Source organism: Aplysia californica, unplaced genomic scaffold, assembly GCF_000002075.1.
Source record: "Aplysia californica isolate F4 #8 unplaced genomic scaffold, AplCal3.0 scaffold00128, whole genome shotgun sequence".
In the NCBI taxonomy this organism is placed as follows: domain Eukaryota; kingdom Metazoa; phylum Mollusca; class Gastropoda; order Aplysiida; family Aplysiidae; genus Aplysia; species Aplysia californica.
Window position 1 is genome coordinate 850,529 of NW_004797398.1, and position 21,194 is coordinate 871,722.

The 21,194-nt window shown below is 37.2% G+C and overlaps 1 protein-coding gene across 1 annotated transcript; it reads right to left on the reverse strand.

Annotated features, from left to right (window-relative positions):
- Nucleotides 1-1,549: 1,549 nt before the first annotated feature.
- Nucleotides 1,550-20,509, reverse strand: LOC101863577 (1-acylglycerol-3-phosphate O-acyltransferase ABHD5). The gene is made up of 8 exons (XM_005096405.3): nucleotides 20,057-20,509; nucleotides 18,846-18,925; nucleotides 15,960-16,138; nucleotides 14,915-15,092; nucleotides 13,563-13,775; nucleotides 11,315-11,429; nucleotides 8,032-8,218; nucleotides 1,550-7,474 (listed from the first exon to the last, which is right to left on the reverse strand). Exons 1-8 carry the CDS (start codon nucleotides 20,119-20,121, stop codon nucleotides 6,887-6,889), a joined length of 1,605 nt encoding a protein of 534 aa, XP_005096462.1. The 5' UTR covers nucleotides 20,122-20,509; the 3' UTR covers nucleotides 1,550-6,886.
- Between the last annotated feature and the right edge of the window lie 685 nt (nucleotides 20,510-21,194).

Sequence of the window (21,194 nt, forward strand, 5' to 3'; positions counted from 1 at the left end):
GAGAGAGAGAGAGGAGGAGGAGGAGGAGGAGGAGAAAGTTCAGTTTCGTACGCGTGCTTTAGCTTACAGAGTGCCGGTATCCAATAAGCCAAGCTGGCTTGCCTCTCTATAGAAACAACCACAAAGGCAAATCGTGTCAGCGGGCAGCATCAGGACCACGTTGACCCACTTTCATCTTTATCTTATCAGCCGATATGAAAGGTAATCGATGGACTGAAGACTGTTTATATTCTTCAGCGGTCGTTTGTGTGAAAGAGGAACACATCATCCTCACACCACTGTAATGATTATACTACGGAGCAAGCGAGGCAACAGCAAGAGCAAGACGATAATAACATCAGTTATAATCAGCTAGATGTTCAGATGTAGTAAGCCAAAACTTATTCTTTTGACTTAAATTACAGTTTCTTTTAATCTGTTGTGTGTGCTGAAGAAATATTAGGTAAAAATTAATTTCTAAAAATGTTGAAAAAAAAATAAAATAGCAAGACCAGATGCATTGAATATACCAATACCATGTACAATTGACAAAAGAATTAACCATTTTTTTCCTTTATTCTGAGAATGTTGCTTTCTGGGCCACCTAGAACATTTGAACAATATGCAGACTGAGAAGTTAAAGTTAAAGAAAGAAGTAGGAGTACAGTCTGATTCCCGGGAAAATGCTGCCGTCCTAGTTCTGAGGTCGACTTTCATGCTCCTCTACAGCACTGGTTTACTACTCCCAAAACGTGAAAATGAGAGGCTGGCTGTATTCATTATCCACTCATTTGTCAGATTAAGGACGCAAATTTTGAGCCTCTTAATTTATTTTTTTCTTTAAACTATATGCCAAAATGCAGAATCTTATGTACACATTCAGCAATCACCACTTTTTAAAATAAAACAAGAAAGGCATTGTTACTATCTGCTGACCCCCCCAAAAAACATAAATAAATAAATAAAATAATTTAAAAATATAAATAAACAAGTAAATATAACCAAATTAGATTAAATTTTAGAAGAAAAAAAAATCATATAAAATACATTTTAGGAAACAGTTCAAACAGCTAGTAGTAGTAGCATAACTTTCTCACTAAATCAATAAAATTAATTATTTTGAAAAAACTTCCCAATGATCTAAACCAGGCTTAAGGCAGGGCCTATAAAGAAATGTAGAAAGCCACTACTCTGCCGTGAGCTGACAAAACGCCTTTTTTTCTTTCCAGCATTTTTGAGAAAAAGAGGTTTTATGTCATCGTAATCATAACCATTTAAAAATAGAGCGAGTCTGAAATTTGAATTCTAATTCATTCAAAAACTATTCACATGGTGACATATTGACTTTGAATTTTTCACACAAGTAGGGCAACTGATTAGGCTTTCGATTTATCAGTTAACAAATTTTTGCATCAAAAAGAAATTGAAAAAAAAAAAGGTGTTTTGTTAGCTTTCAGCAGTACTGTCAGGAAGTTTCAATGAACAGACTGTGGTACTTCTTAATGACAGAGGAGGCAGTATATCATAGGTGACAGACACTTTTATATAAAATGAAACGAAAACAGCATTATAAAATAGAACACAACGGTTTATTCTTTACTTTATAAAAATGAAAAATTTAAGCTTAAACAATGCAAGTTTCAGCATGCAGACAAATGGCACGACAAGACACTGCTTTTTCCTGCACACCTCAGAAAGGTACATGATATTGATATCTCTCATTGCATAAAAATACAAACACACACTATATGATACCCATTGGGTTACAACGATGAAAATGTTCTTTTTTCAATCTAAAGTCCTTTGAAGTTGTACTTTCTTACTCAACCTGATCCAAAAAATATATTTACTGAAGGTCAAGTGCAGAATGGTTGCAAGAATGAATAAAATTCCTCTAGGAGAATACGAAACAATTTTAGGCTAATGTGCCAATAGCACATTATCATCGTTCAAGTTAAAAACAAACAGGTTACAATATTTATCCCAAAAATCTTTTGATCATGAGCATAACTTTAATTTTTCATGGAGAAATGTCCAAGTTAGCAAACATCAGGTCAAATTAAGTGAACCTCACGGTCGATCTTAGTCAGGCACTTTGGACTCCAGTACATGATAGAAATAGAAAGGATCTGCAACACTATGTGCCTAAAGGTCACATAATCTGTCTGCACATACTTTGATCCCCTTCAATATCACGCTTTTTTAAAAGAGCAATTTGACGCCCTTTAAGATGCATTGCTTAAAAAAAACAAACTTGACCCAATCGGGACACCGGGTTGAGAAAGAAGTACTCAAAGAAAGACATGAAGAATTTTGACTGAGTGGCAACTTTTGAGCATTCTAGTCTTTGCTAGAATATGTCTTCACACATCACATTGCTTCAGCGATATAAATCTCATAATATATACCAGTACAAAGTTGGCCAGTGACAAACAAACAACCTCAAACTTCTGGTTAGAATTGATAAAATAAAATTAACAGCCAGACCCATCAACATGGCTACTGACAGTCAAATATTCCCTATCAGAACTTGAGTGTACATTCTCATCTATGCTGCATGAAAGGAAACTACATATGTACCAAGAAGATTTACTACTTTAGTATTTACTGTTACAAAAACAAAAGACTATATATCATAAAATCTGAAAGACTCAAATATTTAATATATTTTTAAAAATTCAAACATGAGCAGCGTCACAGAGAAATTTTTCACTATCCATGGAATAAAAATTCCCCATATACATAAACATTTGCTTCGAGGTAATTGCTATCCACAAGACCGTTCCACAACAACTATCTACAACACATATAAGGTATTGAATACCTAAAAATTTGACTACTTTTGTCAATATTTGAATATATACTCTCCTGAATCACACATTTTCCTTTTAAATCAAAGGCCAAAAATAACCACATATACTTAAAGCTCTTACACTCAAAGCAAAAACAGTCGTGGAGTCATAACTCTCCAAGATGTAATGCAAGCAACACACTTCAAGAGTCTATATAAACAACCCAAGCCTGTCATGAGCTACCCTAATTTCAAATCAATGAGAAATTTCATTCTCACATCAAAAGTAGCTTGTTCATCTCCTCAAGGTTTAAAAAAGAATACACTATCAAAATTATCCAAGATGTCTATCCAACGTTGTGGACAAAATGTGGTCATCTTGGACAGTGTCAAATACCAAAAAGCCAAAAAAAAAGCAATGCGTGAAGAGGGAAGTGGTCATTTGTACAAGTGGTTGTCTTGGAATGGAGGTCATGAGAGCAGGTTTGACTGTACCATAGCTGCCCACCCCTCTCTGTGGCTATCAGGGACAGCCTTGCTCAAAATCAGGGACATTGATTAATTATCAGGGACACTTTGTATTTGTCAAGAAAAACTTGCTGCCTTTTTGGTTTCTTTGCTTTACTTGGTCCAGAGTCTGACTTAGAACTCATCGCCGAACATTTTGACACCATCTTTTCAAACGAATGAAGAAGCCGAGCGCCGCGCATGCATATCAGCTGACTTTGCCGAAACTGCACACCTGCCAACTCTCCCGAATTTTCGTCATTTTCCCGAGCAACAGAAGGCTAGTTTTTCTGTTTTAGAAGTATGCTCGCCAAGCTTTTATTTTCAGGGACCGTCGGTCAAAATCCGTATTTCTGGGACAACAGCGATTTTTCAAGAAAATCCGAACAAAATACGGATGGCCCGGGACAGTGGGCAGCTATGCTGTGCTACACTACAAAAACAACTCGGTGAAATATGATATAGAGCTACAGAAAAACAACAGCTACAAGCAAAAAAAAATTTTTTAATAGAAAAACATGAAAGGTATGGAAGGCAGAGAAGCAAAGCATTGTAAAGTACACAACAAGGCACACATTGCATCAAAAACGTTAGCCTGCAACAGCACAAACTGCTCTGAAATGGTAGGAGTAAAAAAATAAAAAATAAAGCAAGTATGACACAGTGAAGGAGAAAATCTACAGATTCTCCTAAAAAGTATAAAGTTTCTGAAATGAGATGTTTCACTTGCCTACCCTCGATGTACAGACAGAGGTAAAACTAGATGAGATGCAGATAGTGCATCTGAAGGTGTAAAATCACATCACTCACCACTCCTTCCAATTAAGACTAGGGTATTAGTCTGGCTGACTTTTCCCCCCTGCATAGCATTGATGGTTTTCTGTAAACATCAGACATTCAATTTCAATTCAGACCCTTTTCACTGGTTCGTAAGGAATAAGCGCCCCTACCCCTGTTTTGAAACAAAAATCAGAATAGCAGCAAGGCACAAGTGACTATGCTCAAAACCTGAAGATGAGACAGCAGCATTAGGCTACACCAAAGCTTGTATTTATGTTATATTTCACTCCTTTAAAAAAAAAAAAATTTAAAAATCCACTTTATTTCAACAGATTATGCTACCTGCCCACCCAGGTGAAGACATTTTGTAAAATCTCTCAGATTGAGGATCTTCTTAAACTACCTTTTCTCCTACTCTTTTTATAAAAGATACAAAACTCCTTGGATATAGATTCCTGTACAAATTTTGCTGTACCTCTAGTGCTGCAAATGAACGATTTTCTTTTCTTATCTGAAACTGAGGAGAAATCCATATTAAAGTAAAGATACCAGAATCTTCGTTTCAACTAAACATGACATGCTAATTTAAATAAAAGGACCATCGCAACACAAGAAGACCCATCATCCCTTCCCTCTAATCAGTAGACAATCCATGAAAGGAAAAACTACAGTACAAGTAGATGGATATCACTCCTTACAGTTTGTTCTTATGGAAGTTCATTACTCTACAAGACAAAGAATAATATTCCAAGCAGGCAGAGCAGTCATGCCCACGCCAGGGCACCATTATCAAAACATCCAAACCAATACATCACTACCGTAATAAATAGGTCAAAGGGTGCCACATAATATTTCATCATTATTTCCTGGGACCCCAGTACTAATATTGTTGCTCAAATCTATCCATGGTAAGAAGACAACACATGCCTTAGAGGTGGAAGGGAAAGCAGAGTTTATCTCCGCAATACAAGTTAACTTTACAGGGAAAGAATTTTTAATTGCATAAACACAGCCTGCTTTCATGACCACTCCCAACAAAATGGAAGTAAGATAATCTGCGCACAATATTTTGGGATAAATTGAAGTAGGTCAACATTTCATCGAGATGAAAAATCATTACTTGTGATGGCATAAAAAACACCCCAAAACATAGCAGATCAGCAAAAAGCATGAAAACACACGAAAGACCTTGGTATACTTTACAAAGAACTTAAAAATACAAATGACTAAAAACACACTTGACATAAACTTTTTAAAAAAATACTGTGATAGACAACAGCAGTATACAAACATTGTAAAATTTTCAAAATTGAAAGGGAGTAGAGTAGGCAAACTGCAGTAAAGGAAAATGATTGGAATGTTAACAATTTCCCCATTAAAATTCATGCTAAATTGTGATTCAAAAATGCTTTTAAATCCATATAACACACTTACAATGGATATGTGAACACCATGATTGAAGCCAGCAAAGGGTCATATGAGATTTTTTTGAGTGCATCTACGCACATCCTGTACAGCAGCAAAATTGACATAAAGAAAGCAACCCCTCCACTCACAAAATAGCGATGTGGAAATAAGTAGCACATTTCAATTCTTCTCCCTTGAGCATCCAACCTATCTGTGGCTTTTGGCCTATCAGAATGGCAAACACATGCACTGTCAGCTGTTAGATGAAGCCACAAATAATAACCTCCACTTTCTCTCACCAGACGTTCACATGCACACAAGAGTTATCTCCCCGTCTGAGAGGGGGGTGGAAATGTAAAACGTTACCATGTATGGCTCATTGTATCATTTTAAGAGACAAGACAAGTGTAAACGCTTAGCCACGCAGAAGTGATAAAAAAGTAAAATGTTCACATTCATGAAATAATACGATATATAAAGAGTTTTCTCAAAGAGGAAGAGGTATAGTGTAAAATTCAAAAGTCTACTCTAAGACAATTTTTGTTCAAACATCAAAATATGATCTTCGAAAGCAAAAAAGCAAAACCAGAGAAAAAAAAAAAGAAGCAGAACAATGACATGTTTAACACATTTCATAAACATAATGATACCGCATTTTATATCAAAACTAATTTGAACCACTTAAAAAGCTTTCATATGAACACTCATTAAAAAAAATAAATGTTGTTACTTACAAAGAGGTGTGACCGTTAGCTGCGAACGTACAGAAGTAGAAAGGGACATGCCTGGCACCAGCCTCAATCAACATTTAGACCACAAGACTGACCACTCTGAACCACAATTGCCGTGTCATTATTTCCTGGGCTGAAGATGTTGCTCTTTCACATGACCACAGTAGTGCAGACATTTCCCTCTGCCCCGCTCATAGCCCACACATACAACAGCATTGTAAGGTCTTTGTTTTTTGTAAGAATTTTACGACACTTTTAACACAATTAGGTCACATACGCGCCGACAATTTGGTGTGACATGAGAGTAACAACAAACAGTTCTTTTTAAAAAAGGAGAAATATGGACGATAGCTGTTTTATTTGTTAGGAAAGAAGGAGCAAACTACACCAGACTACCCACATTATTTAAGTCAAACTCACACATACTTTCCATTAATTTACCACTACGAACTAACCTAAGCATCATGAACTTTTCAAATAATACATTCTCTTCCCCATATTGTTCATGCTCTTTACTTGGGATTAAATATGACATGGAATATGACAAAACATTTGTAATGATTGTTGCCCTATGTTTAATATAAGATAACCTGATTCACACACATGAAAGATCTGAGGAAAAGTATACCTTTTTTAAAACCACACTGTTATGCAGAACGAATAGTTACTTGGAGGTAGCTTCATGCTTGGTTCACTTGGCAGGTTTCTTTCTGGTTTCAGTATGTCCAATGTCCGAGTCTTCTTCACAAAGTAAGTATCCCGCCTCATCTACTTTAACCTCATCTTTGTCAACCTGTCCACCTTGGCCCCTTGACGGAAGAGCACTCGAGTTCTGTAAGCTGTCTGAGGAGAACTTCACATTTTTTAATCCTCCTCCAGACTTAGAAGCTCTCAGGGTGGGCTTTCTCTCCTGTGCACTGCCCAGGTGGAAACTGACTGGGGCAGCAGAAGCCCCCTCCTCAACGACCGTATCATCAAGATTGAAGGTCACGGGCGACGTGTCCCCCTCCCCTCTCACCCCATCCCCATCAAAGCCCATCATTTCTGACTCGCTTAAAGCCCGCAGTTGTCGAAGCCCTGCTTCGTCGTTGCAGAGTTCTGCTTGAGAAGCGCATGAAGCACGGCGCCTCAGAGAAGACATGGCTAGATGGCGCTTCTCAAATTCGTGACTGATGTTTGGCTTGACGCCATTATCCACCGCTTCACCGATCATGTCCACCATGTTGTTGAACGCCAGTGGACGGTCTGCGTACACGTGGTGACCTGCCCCGCTGATCACCTGGGAAAAAAAAAGATAAAGAAATTCATTTTTCTCGGCGTGTGAATTAGACCTCAAGACGAAAACTAATAAACTTAATAAATTAAATACTACACAACCACACACAAAACTGTCCTTACTTATTCAACATTCAGCAAATATAATGCACCCATAAATGCTTCCCTAGACTATGAAAAAGAGTGGAAATGAGCTGTCACTTTTGCTATGAATGAAAACAGGTGGTAAGACCAGAGGGTCAAATTCTATCAAAAGTTGACATCCTTTTCCAGACATCCAGAGTCTCTCACTGCATAAAACAGTTAAGTATTGCACATTTCTAAATACTATCTAGTCTGTACCATTACCACACATCTAAAGAACAGGAAGGACATCATCTCTGCTTTTGTCTTTTTCTTCAATCAACATCAATTTTGAGCCTTTGCGCAAAGTAATAGAAAATTCTGACTTCAAAAGCCGGTTCAATTGCATAATTTTGCATAATATACCAACATAAAAAGACAACTGTAACATAACATTCTAGGAGCCCAATAGCGTGACCTCTCCCTCCTCAGACATACCTGTACATCAACATAGTTGTCGTGCCTGTGGTTGCGCGTCTCGTAACCAGGTTGCGAGTCAACCCACGAGCGAGCCCCAAAAATGAATGTTACATCCAGTTCCGGGACCCAGTTGACTACTCTGTCCACTAGTGGCTTTTTGGCCCAGCCAAAGGGGATGGAGAGACGACCAAAGCCGGTCTCACCACTTTATTGAGCCACAGAATGGGGAAGAAAAAAAACAACAAAACACTTAATTTGATTTCATACGCATTAGAAACAGTAATTTCAGCTTCGGTGAACACTCAACAGAAATGTTTTAACCAAACAGTAAGAAAGCATGAGAGTCATCAGTTCTCATTAAAACGGATCCCGTCTATACAACCACAGAAAAGACAAGATAAATGTCTGTATTTAGAAAAGTTTTATGGTCAAATCCCATATCATCAGTCTAAATTGTGAGGCAGCGTGGTGGAATCAGGCACTCGTCAATTTTTGAGCATGTAGAGTTATTGGTATCACCTTAAAGCTTGTTCACTTGTCTTTATTTGAATGAAAAAAATATCCATTTATCTTGAATACAAGTCGAGATATTTGCGAATGAAGGAGGTGGGGGTCATCTGTTTTCAGAGGTAAAATTAGTGAGAAAATGGCAGCCAAAGATTAGTTATTTCCTTAGCTTAAGAGTCTGTGGTAACTGAAAATTTACATTTTTTGTTCCTTTAATCAACGTTTTTCAGAAAAATCCATCCAGAAATGAGTTCTTTAATGGGCATGAAAGGTGTTGAGCCAAAAAAACAAAAATTTGATAAAAATTCACAAACCTGCGGAAAAATGCAAGTTTCTTCACTTTGATTATTTTGACGAGAGCCTGATTCCACCACGCTGCCTCACAATTATTCTTTCTTTAAGCTTTCAATTACTAATTTACCACCAGTTTACTTCATCAATTCAGTGAAACCCTCTTATACAGCATTGCCAGAACCCACGTTGCTACAGTGAAATGGGACTGGTTTAGCTTTAACTGGGATAAAAAGGATAGGTACATAGGAACTAAAGCTGACACAAAGCTAGCTTTTAAAAATACCAACATTATGAAAGGTCATCTTCTAGAAAGTTAGATGTCTGAAACTATTATATTTCTGAGAACAAAACTTCGCCAATGAAAAAAAAAATGAAACTAAACAAAATGGGAATCTGCTTTCCAATTTAGCATATTCCATTTTGCACTACATCATGGCACATTATAATCATAACCATTAAAGGGCCTCACATTGTCTCTTTTTCTGAACAATTAAAGCAGTTAAGTAACAGAAGAAGGGGGATAAAAAATAAAAAACAATGAGTATAGTAATCTTATTGTAACCTGGGATAAAAAACATCTACAAAATTGTCTATTTCTGAACCATATTATTTGAGCTACTTTAAACCCCCTCTCTCTCTCTTTTTTTTAAAGACAAAAATATGAATAGCATTTGTACCTTTTCCAGTTTGATTCAACAGAAGACAAATTTATAAGTAACTACACAAATACAATACAGAATCATGGAGCCTGGTGCAGCAATATATTGGAGTAATTCTTTGCAAAATATTTTCAAGCGCAAGTTGTTTTCTAAAGTGACGATACATATAGATTCCATATATTACACATTGTATTATGGGTTAAGAAACTACAAGCGATTAGATGAGGAAAAGAACACAGGGCAAGCTTTTATCTACAGCACAATGCAAACACAACATTTACTGAACATATATAGTGTAAAGACTAAACCTTCAAATTACCATCAGATTTGTATGTTAAATACTTTCTTTTCAAATTAAAGAGTGCGCAGAAAAGACAATTACATATTTTAAAAAAAATTATACACTTTATGCATATAAGCATTCATTTCAATCTTTTTTATTCAGTGTCCTGTCAAACAGTGTTTCAAACCTATCATGTTCTGATGTCTTGTCATTTCATAAAAATGAAACTAATCCTTAAGTATAATGGGAACACATGCAAAACAAATATACAGTTTAGCACGCATATATAGCATAACACTTTAAAGCAAACAGATTTTAAGGTCCCAAATATTTTCTTACACACAGTATTTTCTTTGTATTTAAAACATGTAATACATAGTGAAATTTGTAAAGAACGAAAACATTTCTGTGTCCCACCGATTTTGCTATGTGCGTGCTAGATTGCACATAAATGTACTTTAAAAACTAGGAATAAAAAAAGAACTATTCTCTCCTCCAAATGTTAACTTTTTTTTTTACAAATAAGTTGACTTCCTGGAACAAAGCTAACTTTTCACAGACAACAAAGCTTAGGAAACTGAATTTATTTACAACAATAACAAGGCCATGTTAGCTGAATTCGTACTGCAAGCAAGAGGCCTAGTAAAATGAAGGTGTAGAGAATACAAGTGTGTGACATACATACAAGAATGATAATGACGATTCAGGCCCATTCCACAGAAAAGTGGTTGTGTTAAAAAGGGTAAGCACTTCACCAACATCAAGCTCAATTTTCTACTGAAGCTTTGTTGAAACCGACAAAGTATTTTTCAAGCTTCTTGCAAATAGAAAATAGATACAAGGAACAGAAAGCTTTCAAATGAAATTATTCCAGATATAAACATATATTATAGCAAATAACTCACTGACAAGCCAAATGTTTTCCCCATTTCCAGCCTTAAACTACACAAGGAACCCATGTCTTCATTTGGGTTAGTTTACTTTCTCCCTTGTAAATCAATTGTGCATTTCAGGGATGGAAATTGATCAGTCCAAAATTTACTGAACTTTTCGCGGGCTACACAGAATTGGAAAAATACACTTATTCAATTTGTAGATTAGTACACATAATAGAATGACTCGTCGTTGAAAGTAGGTAGACAGGCATCAGGGAAGGGAGGAATCCCACTTAAAATGACGGAGCAAATCAAAATTATGGATTTCAGTAAAACGGAAAATTTCCATCCCTGGTATATACCTCATAAAAAGCAGATAAAAAGTTTTGCTACAATGTGATCTCTCATTAAGCATAACTCATAATTGTCATGCCCAGACCTCTCATCCCAGTATATAAAAATATGAGAGTATGTTAGAGTTAAAAGATGAGAGATCTGGATATGACCATGATGTAAGGAAGCGGTTAATAAGGAAACAACATTCAACTCAAAATTTAGCAGAGCATAGTCATGCTGTTACAATCAGAACAGAGCACATTCAACTACCGTGGGAAGAACCCAAAAGAAAAGAAACAGAAACACGAAACCAGACGAAGAGAGCTATCTATCCCTTGTGGAAGTACCTGGGCTTATCACATGTGTTACAGGCATAGAGATAATGAGAAAGGGTATGGTCCTCAAAGTATGAACTAAACTTCCGTCCAAGATCAGCTCTCAATGAACGGAAAACAGCTGGGCCTGAAATGAGAAGCAATGGTACAGGATAGATATTGATGCCAACTCTCCACATGTGAGATCACACGGCATATCAGCACATACAAAGACAAACATGGCCTTTTCAACAGTTTTGCTCTTGACAGCTTCTGAGTTCGCATCCCCTGCCAATAAATGAAACATCAGTCAGCAGAACAAACAAAACATTACTCATTTGCCCGCCGGTCTCCGTCACCACAGCCTATCCCTCTGCTGTTACAATCATATATATTTAGAACACAAGAAAAGGTAACAGATAAGAACCAATTTATTCTCATCAACACATATGACCCTTTTCCTTCCTCGGTAGAAACAGGTTTGAACTAAATTCTTTTTAAAAAGGTTGTAAGTTATCACAACAACGTGGGTAACAGTGAGTGGAGAAAAAAAACCATGAAAAAGAAAACAAAAAATGTTAAGGTTAATAGAAACATGTTAGACATCACAGGTAACTAAATACACAAATATTCCTTGAGGAAGAGGCGCCAGTGCAGGGGAGAGGGCTTAGGGGTGGGGGGTTGGGGGCAGCACACCATAAGAGGGCTGCTGTGTACCTCTTGCTGCTTATCATCCACAGTAGGCAGTAATCTTGGTTCGAGTAGTCGGGACACAGACGCTGCCGATCTTTAACCATCAGGTCCTGTACCAAGGACACACTGCTTTCCTCCACTGGGTAGTCCATCATCTTGGCCACAAACTTCTCCTTAATGTCTAACTTAAATGCTCTAAACAGGGGTACGGCTGCGGGGGGAAGGAACCATTTTACCATCTGTAGTACTCACTTCAAAGACAGTGCAAACCATATACAGTGCAGCCTCTCTATAACGACATCGTTGGGACCAGAAAAAAATGTCGTTATAGAGAGGCAACCAAAAAAGACTAACGATATATAAGGAAAAAAGCGGGACCTCGGCACCATGTCGCTATACAGAGGATGTCGTTATAGAGAGGCTGCACTGTAGTTAAAAAGAAAATTTGATTGAGATATTCATCCTCTCTAACCAAACTAATTTCACAGCAATTTCCTCTACAAAGTGCGAAAAATGGTAGTAAAAATTTTTTTTTAATGCAAGCACCCATCAGCATAAATATAACCATCTTGAAACAAATATAAACACAAGGATAATTTACTTTTGCAGGGTGCCATGGCAGTCATGAAATAAAACAACCTGGGGAAGTTCAGCATCCTCATTTTTGTTGTTCCTTCAAGCATTCATAATGAACGGAGAGAAAATGAAGTGCTGTACCTTCAAAAAGATCTATATCATGTCTAAAAGGGGGGTTAAATTTCAACAGCAAAAAAACAAAAACCCTCCTCCCTTTTCAACAATGGAAAATATTCCTGTAGGGTATTTTAAGATACATAATTGATATGTCAAGTTAAATTGCTCTTAAATCCACCTGCAATCAATAAATATATCTATTTACACTGAATTCACAGTGTTAGACACAATAACTGAGCAAAAATTATCATAAGAATGCAAAGAAATGAAATCTCCAATTCCTTGTCAATAAACTAGAAAAAGTAAATACTACCTAAATAATAACTCAACTACTTGTGTCATTATGCTAAAATTCAAATAAAGAGCAAAGCAAAGATATAATGTTTTGTACTTACATCACAATTCATGATCGCAAAGGAACCCCCCCCCCCCCTACCACTTACTGTATTTTACATGAAACAATCTGACCATATGTCAGTTGAAAACTGATTTAGCTTGACACAGTAATCCCAAAATGGACACATGACACACACACACACACACAGAGAGAGAGAGAGAGAGAGAGAGAGAGGGAGAGGGAAAGGGAGAGGGAGAGGGAGAGGGAGAGGGAGAGAGAGAGAGAGAGAGAGAGAGAGAGAGAGAGAGAGAGAGAGAGAGAGAACATTTTCACATAAAGGAATTTCCCATAGAAGCATTCCAATCCTGAAGTCCTATCCCATACAGATATTGAGAACCCTAAATAGACTACATAACATCAGGCTTGGTCACACTTATCTAATACATATCTGATACCTGTCTATCTTCTTCACTCTAACCCCCCTTCCCTAATTTTCCCCAATCTGAAGATCCAAATTCCTGCATCAAAGTTGTGCACATAGTGAAGTTAAAAACTCACCAATGGGCCCCAAAGCGCGAATGGGTGTGAATATATTCATTTTCGAGTACAACCTCGACAACAATCTCAGAGGCCGGCTACGCATGAATGGCCTCCTGTCTGCCAGGGGAGGTCGCTGCGGAAAGCCCCAGGGATCGGCCAGAATAAGATGCTTCACTCTTTTTGGGTACTTGAGGCAGTAAACAGAACTGATGTAACCTCCATAGCTGTGGCCTGAGTAAAGCACAATAAATTCTATTAGTTAGCATGAAGGAGGGAAAAATAAAAAAAACCAAACAACATAAACTTACTAAAATAACACTAACTAATAAAAAGCTTTTTTAGTTAAGTTTTGAATCTCATAGTAAAAAAGAAATAGCTAAAACTAGCATTGTGATATAAACAAAATAGCTTTTCAAAAGGCAATACAAATACCAACAAATTTATTTTTTCAAGAATAACTGAGGATGAAAAATGTTTTTGATTCTCATCTAAAACCTAAATTTCATACATACACTTAAAAATAGATCCATGGAACCTGAGTTTTTGTTTTAGCCATCGCAACTGCAATGCTTACTATTAGAAATATATAAGTTATTTCAAAGGTGAACCCTGTGCTGCAGGGTGCCAGGGGTTTATATTTTGCAGAACTTGACTGGTCAACAGGAGAAAGCAGAACAGGAGACAGCATAATTGCAGAAAAAGATGCCTGCCCCTTGTCGCAAAAAAGTAAATAAAGAATTATATATGGGTGGTATCTCACGAGCAGGGTATTAGCACCATCTAGTGACGGGATAGTATTTTTAAAAATATTTTTAAAAAGTAAGTGTTTTACAGCGCTCACAACTGCATAAGGGCAAATGAGCGCGCGGGACACACTAAACATTTTCGGTAGGTAGGAGAGCGGCTGAAGCCAACTCTTATCGATTTTGGACCACCAAGGGATCTTTAACGTCCGCGACTTGCATATGGGACCTACGAGATTTTCGCCCGTATCTGAAAAGGCTAGGTGTTAGATCTTACCTACCAAAAGATCAGGAGTGTGGCTGAAAGACAGCAGTAGGAAGGAGCCAAGCAGTAACAGTAGAAAGGCTTCAGAAAGAGTCAGGAGCCCAGAGGAGCGGGCAAAGGAGGTGAGGGGGTGGGGACAGAAAGTGGAGACGAAAGCAGACAAGAGAACCTTGCTAGAGAGCAGGAATGGGGGTGGAAGGAGAAAATTAGGGGAAGAAAATTTTCCGTCACTTTCCGGATTCGAATGTGGGACCTAATGAATGAGAGGTGAACATCGTAACCTCTCGACCATGAAAGCCCCTGATGGGATAGTAGAAAAAAACAGCAACAATGAATTCCAGAGCACACAATTTCATTCGTACCTAAGAGGATGATTTTTGAGAGTTTCATCTTCTTGAACCACTGCTCCAAGATTTCTGTGTAAAATGCTTCTATATCATCCCCTGTGGTGTCCACCCACCAGCCATCTACAAACTTCACACGAAGTTCAGAACGACTGCTGAGGCCAAAACCAGGCAAATCTATAAGAATCACATCTCTCTGAAAAAATCAAAAACAGAAATCATTTAAATAATTTACTAAGAGCAAATTAGAGTTTATTGCAAAATACCATTAAAAATATTGGTACATATACCAAGGACACAACAGAAAATCTTTTAAAAGTATTTTGAAGGAGAAACATTGCAATTAAACTGAGATAAAATCACCAGTTTATAGATCATCCTTTGAATAAGCCACTCTGCTGGAAACTTTGCCTTGAGTACAAAAGAGGGAAAGCCTGTGATAAGAGGTCAACAAGGAAAGGACCTGGCTATCTGCAAAGTGTCACAAAATCATCAGTAGAGCACAACAACCCACTTGAACACTTGATCTGGAGTAGAATATCGTTAAGATATAAAAATGACACTTTCGGGCGAGCCATATCTAGACTACACAATCAATGTTACAGTTAGTTATAGTTCATGGTTTAAAAGTGGATATCTGTAAAACAATGTCACCAAGGGTGAAGAAAGTGTGCAAAATATGTAATATAGATTAGACAGAAGTCAGAAGATTAACAGCTGAGTATTTTATATCATACTTTATCATGCTGTTTTTCATGTTGGAGCAATGTAAACAATCACATGAAGAGTCATGACTTATTCCAGAACTAAAATAATAGACAAATGATATTGATTCAATCCAACTTAAGTTCAGACCTGTTTTACAGTATAAAATAAGGAAAAGAAACTTGATTTAAAGTAAAGAATTTTAACAAAACAAGTCTAAAAAAACCCCAAAACATAACAAAAATATGTGAGCAAATCAACAGACAGGGCATTGCTCTGCACATTCACAAGTGGCCATATTCCTATTTATAAAGAAAATGCACAAACGATATCTCCAATAAGTAAAAAAGCCACCGACCTGTTCTGCAAGAGCATCTATATTATTCAGGAACATGTTGCTGCCACCTCCCATGCCATGGAGGACGACGATGGGAACTGTGTCCCTGTAGTCACCTTCCACCACCACTGTCCAGATGTTGTGAACCTCATCTCCAAGACGCACCTTCACAAATTCGCCATTGTTCTTGTGTTGTATCTCTAATTTGTAGAAAAAAACAACAAGCAAACCCATTAAGAAACTACCCATAAAAAAATATCAGAGTAAGCTCAAGAGAGAAAAACCTCATAATGTTAGAAAGCATGTAAAAACAGCTGTGCATGAACAGTTCTGAACTGATCAGGTTGTATCTAAAATCATAATTAATCGATACAAACATCGCAAAGATCAGTGTAAAGATTACATTAAAAAAACAACAACACATGGTGCCATAGTGATATGCTATTAGTAAAGGCACTCCTTTCAAATTCGAAAAAACCTGTGCAGTGTCCAATTCCACAAGATTCTTTTAAAACACAGTTGCCAAGGCAAAGTTTAAAAAAACCCATGAACAAACAATGTAAAAAATAAACTCACACCAAAACTGTTTCAGAACCTTATCAATTCAATGCAATTCCTACAGTACACATGGATTCTCTGTATAATCCCTGAATGGTTTTCTAATGACAAAAATAGAGACAAAAAGAAGTTGAAACAAGTCGTCCTAAAACTGATTACATTTTGTCATTTTTATAATGTACGTGAATTAGAGATAGGTTCTTTTTCAAATAATAGTGACAGAGTTAAAAGTTAGACATTGTTTCTTCTGCTACCCTACCCCCTTTCCCTTACCCGGCATGGGAGATTTGAATATTGACCTCGACAGGGCTGGGTGGTGGGTGAACAGAAGGCATGGTTATGTGCATGGTCAAAGTAGACAAACATTGAATGAAAATGGTTCAGCGAAGAAATGGTCAGCTGTAGACATGCTGGGAGGAATTTGAAACATCACTTATTTACTACCTATAGAACATCTATACTTTACCATTATTGTTGAGAGAGAGAGAGAGAGAGAGAGAGAGAGAGAGAGAGAGAGAGAGAGAGAGAGAGAGAGAGAGAGAGAGAGAGAGAGAGAGAGAGAGGAGACCTTTGTATACTTCAGTACCATATATATTTTAAAAATGTAGACTGATATTTTATGCTATAACAGTATCTTCTATTTCCTTGGGATTGTTTACCATGTTTTATTCAATCCATACTTCTTCAACCATATATACATGAATAGTTTCTATTATTTTATATACCCTGGTGCATATATGGTCCATATATTTTTTAATTTTCAAAGTCATTGTTATGATTGTTGGCTATTAAAACATTTTGTAAAGCGAGTTGAGCACTAGAAACAAAGGAAATACCCATAAGTGCCACGAATTATTACTTTCACAGATAATCATTAACTGCTATATAATATAGCATAAAAAGTTCAAATGTGCATCAGTATTGGTAGATAAACCAACCATCTGGGTGCCATTTACCTAGATATCGGTTTAATGGAATAAACCTAGAGATATAATTTTAATGAATGAATAATAAAGATTTAAAAGTGATAAATATGCGTTTTAATTACAAATTAAATTAAAAAAGAACCCCCCCCCCCGTACCAAATTTTAAATAAATCAAAGCTTTACCAAGCATCGGAATCTTAGTAATAAATAAATTCCTCTGCATTAAATCAGTTTGGGCCACTGCTATGCTATCCTATTCTGAATCACCCATAGAGGCAATAAAATCCTGTTTAAGCTTTTTTGTTGAGAAGAAAAACAAAAAAATGCGCACCTTTCATAAAAAGTACAAGCTTCCCGGCATTTTTGCACAATTCTAGTCAAGATTTAGAACACTGTTCACCAACAGTGGAATTTTAGTTGCAGCGAGGGATTCCCCACCCAGCGCCTTATCATGTCAGGGTCATTAGGGTCAGCACCTTGTTGCCACTCTAGCTAGGATAACCTAATTTATGGTACTTTTTCCAACTTAAATTTATAGGTGTTTTCTTCAACTTACGGTAATTATCACTTAAAGCATTCAAAGCATGCATTGCTACTCTTGAGACTCAACCCATCCCCCCTCCCCACCACCACCACACACACAAAAAAGAACACTAACTTGTTTGGTTATTTAGTTAGATATGTATTAAAAAACAAAAACAGCTTGACAGAAATTGTCGAACTTTTGGAACATGATAGAAATAACGTTGATGGGGATATTCACAAAAGATCTTATCAACGCAGATGATAGATAGCTATAATTTTCAACATTTATCCATCTGGCACACAATTCACTATGAAGTAATTCCTTCACATACAACTTTAAGGGTCTTATACAGCCATGAATATCAGCATATATTTTCACGAAAGTTTATAAAATTTACATGGTGTTCTCTCTATACAGTAGAAGTACAATCTTCCACTTTTCTTACAGAATCCAAAGACACCCTTTCCTCTCTGAGGTGCAAGTTTATATTTTGAACGGCCCCTATAGGCCTAGATCTGATACATTGAGGCATGTCGCGTACATGAGAGGCGGAGTAGGGTCGCTTTTCGAGGATCGCCGTAAAAATAGTCTGGGACTCACTGGGAGGCTCTTTATGGCACGCCGTAAAAATAGCCTGGGGGGAGGCTATCTTTACGGCTCGCCGTAAAAATAGCCACGGCGTTAAAAGTATTTCACACCCCCCCCCCCCCCAGTCAGAATGAGAATATTAAGTTTGAAACACAGAGAAAAGTGAAGAGCAGCACAATGAAAAGTTTTCTCATCACAACAAAGTGAACTTCTTCCTGAGCAAGAGACAAGAAGAGAAGCTGGTAGTCCCACTGCTTGGTCCAAGACAATCATGTCACAATCTGAATTGACAGACTTTAGGCTACTTACTTTTCCTGATTTTCTGATCTAGGCGTACCAGCCAGCTTCTTGATGAAGGTGTCCATCGCAACTTGAACCAAGAATGAAATCTGGAAGAAGACGTGGACGTGGTTGATGAGGTAGAATCAAATGACGCCATTGCACCCATTCAGTTTCAGTAGTGAAGCTTCCTTCCAACACAGTTTTGAGCATAAAATGCGTAAATGTGACTTTTTTAGAACATGATTTAGATTCTAGATCTAGATCTAGATCTAGATAGCTAGAACTAGAATGTATAGTTTCGATCGCTCAGGCTCAGGTCAGTCCAGTTTCAAAGGACTGAGACTGAGAGACTGAAGTAGATCTACTGAAGTAGATCTAGATATAGTGAAGTTGAAGTAGCCTACTACAATAATGTGTAGATTTTCTAGAGGCCTAAAATCCAAAGAAGTTCAGAAGTAAAAGCTTCATTCAAATCTTAGTCTTAGCTCAAATAGACTCGCGGGAACGATTGGCACCATGTCCAACAGTTCTCATGGAGAAGAACTCTTTCGTAAAGTCTGAGTCAACTTGGGGTTGAGGTAAGCAGGACAACGATCATGCACAATGAATCAGCACTTTTTTTGTCCAATTCACACTGCATGCCAGTTTCGCAGAACTGACAGCAGTTGAGCAGAGCGCCTTGTCATTCCCGACTAAACTAAAGTCGGCGCTTTTTCGGTAGTTCCCACCTCGCAATGTTATTCACGGGTTTGGGCCACAAGAGTAGATCTAGATCTAGCCTAGGGGGTTTTCAGGGGGGCTTGACCTAATAAAAATAGGAAGGGGGGTTTAAAAGTTGGATCAAAACCCTCAACTCCAGTCACTCAGACATCGATAGAGATTTTAGAATCTAGATATAGAATCTAGATCTAGATCTAGATGATTGTAGAAAAAGCACCCAAGCTATCCGCAATCGGAAATAAATTAATCTTCTAGATCTACATCTAATCTAGATTCTAGATCTAGATCTAGATATCTAGATCTATATATATATCTAGATCTATATCTAGATTCTAGATCTTGTCTTAGATTCTAGAAACCAGGTCGCAAAGACTCCACTCGCAGATCCCAAAGCGTTTATTTTTGGACTGTTGGTGCTGTACACCTGAATCGAAGAGCAGTATAAAAGGAAAAGTGTAACGCATGCGAAATGCGAAAGTGTAAACATGAAAATTAGATTTCTAAATCTAGATACTTACATGGACTTGCTAAGAGCAAAAGCTATCCTCAAAGGAAGAACAATAAACACGTGACACAAAGACATCAGTGGTTGCAATTATATTTCGACTTGAAAATACCAGCATTCATTTGACGCAACGAGAAACAAGTCAAAACAAAAGGTTATATTGTTGTAGGCTGGAAAGGCAGAGTTGCCCCTTTTGTTTACAAAATGGAACTTTCTAAAAAGTTGGAATGTACATCTTTTATATGAGACAATCAGTATCACAAATATTGATTGAGACTGACAACACCTAGATCTAGGCCAAGACAGTTCCTCTGAATTCACTTGTTAGAACAACAGCAACTAATTTTAGATTGGTTTGAAGTAGCCCCAAATTAGTGTCTGTGAAGGGAATGTCAGGCTTGCTCAGGCTATGCCAAAGCTTGGGAGGCCTGGCTGGACAAGGAGTGAGGAGAAATTTTGAAGGCTGTCCAAAATGGTATTGGCCAGATTGGCTTACTAAATTTGAAGAGCCAAAAGAAGCCAGAAACGCGGATTTTCCACAGAATTAAATGAAGCCCTTGGAGAGTGTAAGAAATATAAGAGGTTGTAGCAAATAGATTGTTTAACTTCTTTAGTAAAGAATCTTTGTAGGTCCTTGCTGCAGCCCAGCTGATCGTCCGTTGATTTATTGGAATGTGAACGCAAATTAACCTTTCACAACACAATAGCAAAGCGAAAAGAAGAAATCCAAACATTGTTTATGTTTCAAACAGGTTATATATTAATATAATAAGGCGTGTGAAACAACACTTGGAGGCAGTGACGTGAATGAATAAACAGATAAAATTTTATACGCGCATTCCACCCCCTTTCCTGGATTGAAACAATCAAAGTAAAAAAAAAAATGATATTGAGACATGACACATTACTATACATGTATATTACCAAAACTATTTAATAAGTCCCCCCAAAAGTTTTATTCCTCAAAGATGTAGCAGAAGATTCTGTTATAAAACTTGAATCTAGGGTTGGAATGCTTTTATAGAAAAAAGCTCGACATCACCAATACCACGCTGCATTAAAAAGAAAAAAAGGGGGCCGAAAAAATTTAGGTAAAACCCATATCAAGAACTGTACTAGCATTTTAAAGAACAAAAACATTGCTGGTCATT

Bases quoted from the DNA above. Each gene is read 5' to 3' on its own strand.
- LOC101863577 (XM_005096405.3), bottom strand. From the start codon at position 20,121: ATGTCTTTGTGTCACGTGTTTATTGTTCTTCCTTTGAGGATAGCTTTT. The intron at 16,139-18,845 runs GTAAGTAGCCTA...TCTACAAATTAG, and splicing joins AGATCAGAAAATCAGGAAAA to AGATACAACACAAGAACAAT. The intron at 13,776-14,914 runs GTACGAATGAAA...TGCTTTACTCAG, and splicing joins CTCAAAAATCATCCTCTTAG to GCCACAGCTATGGAGGTTAC.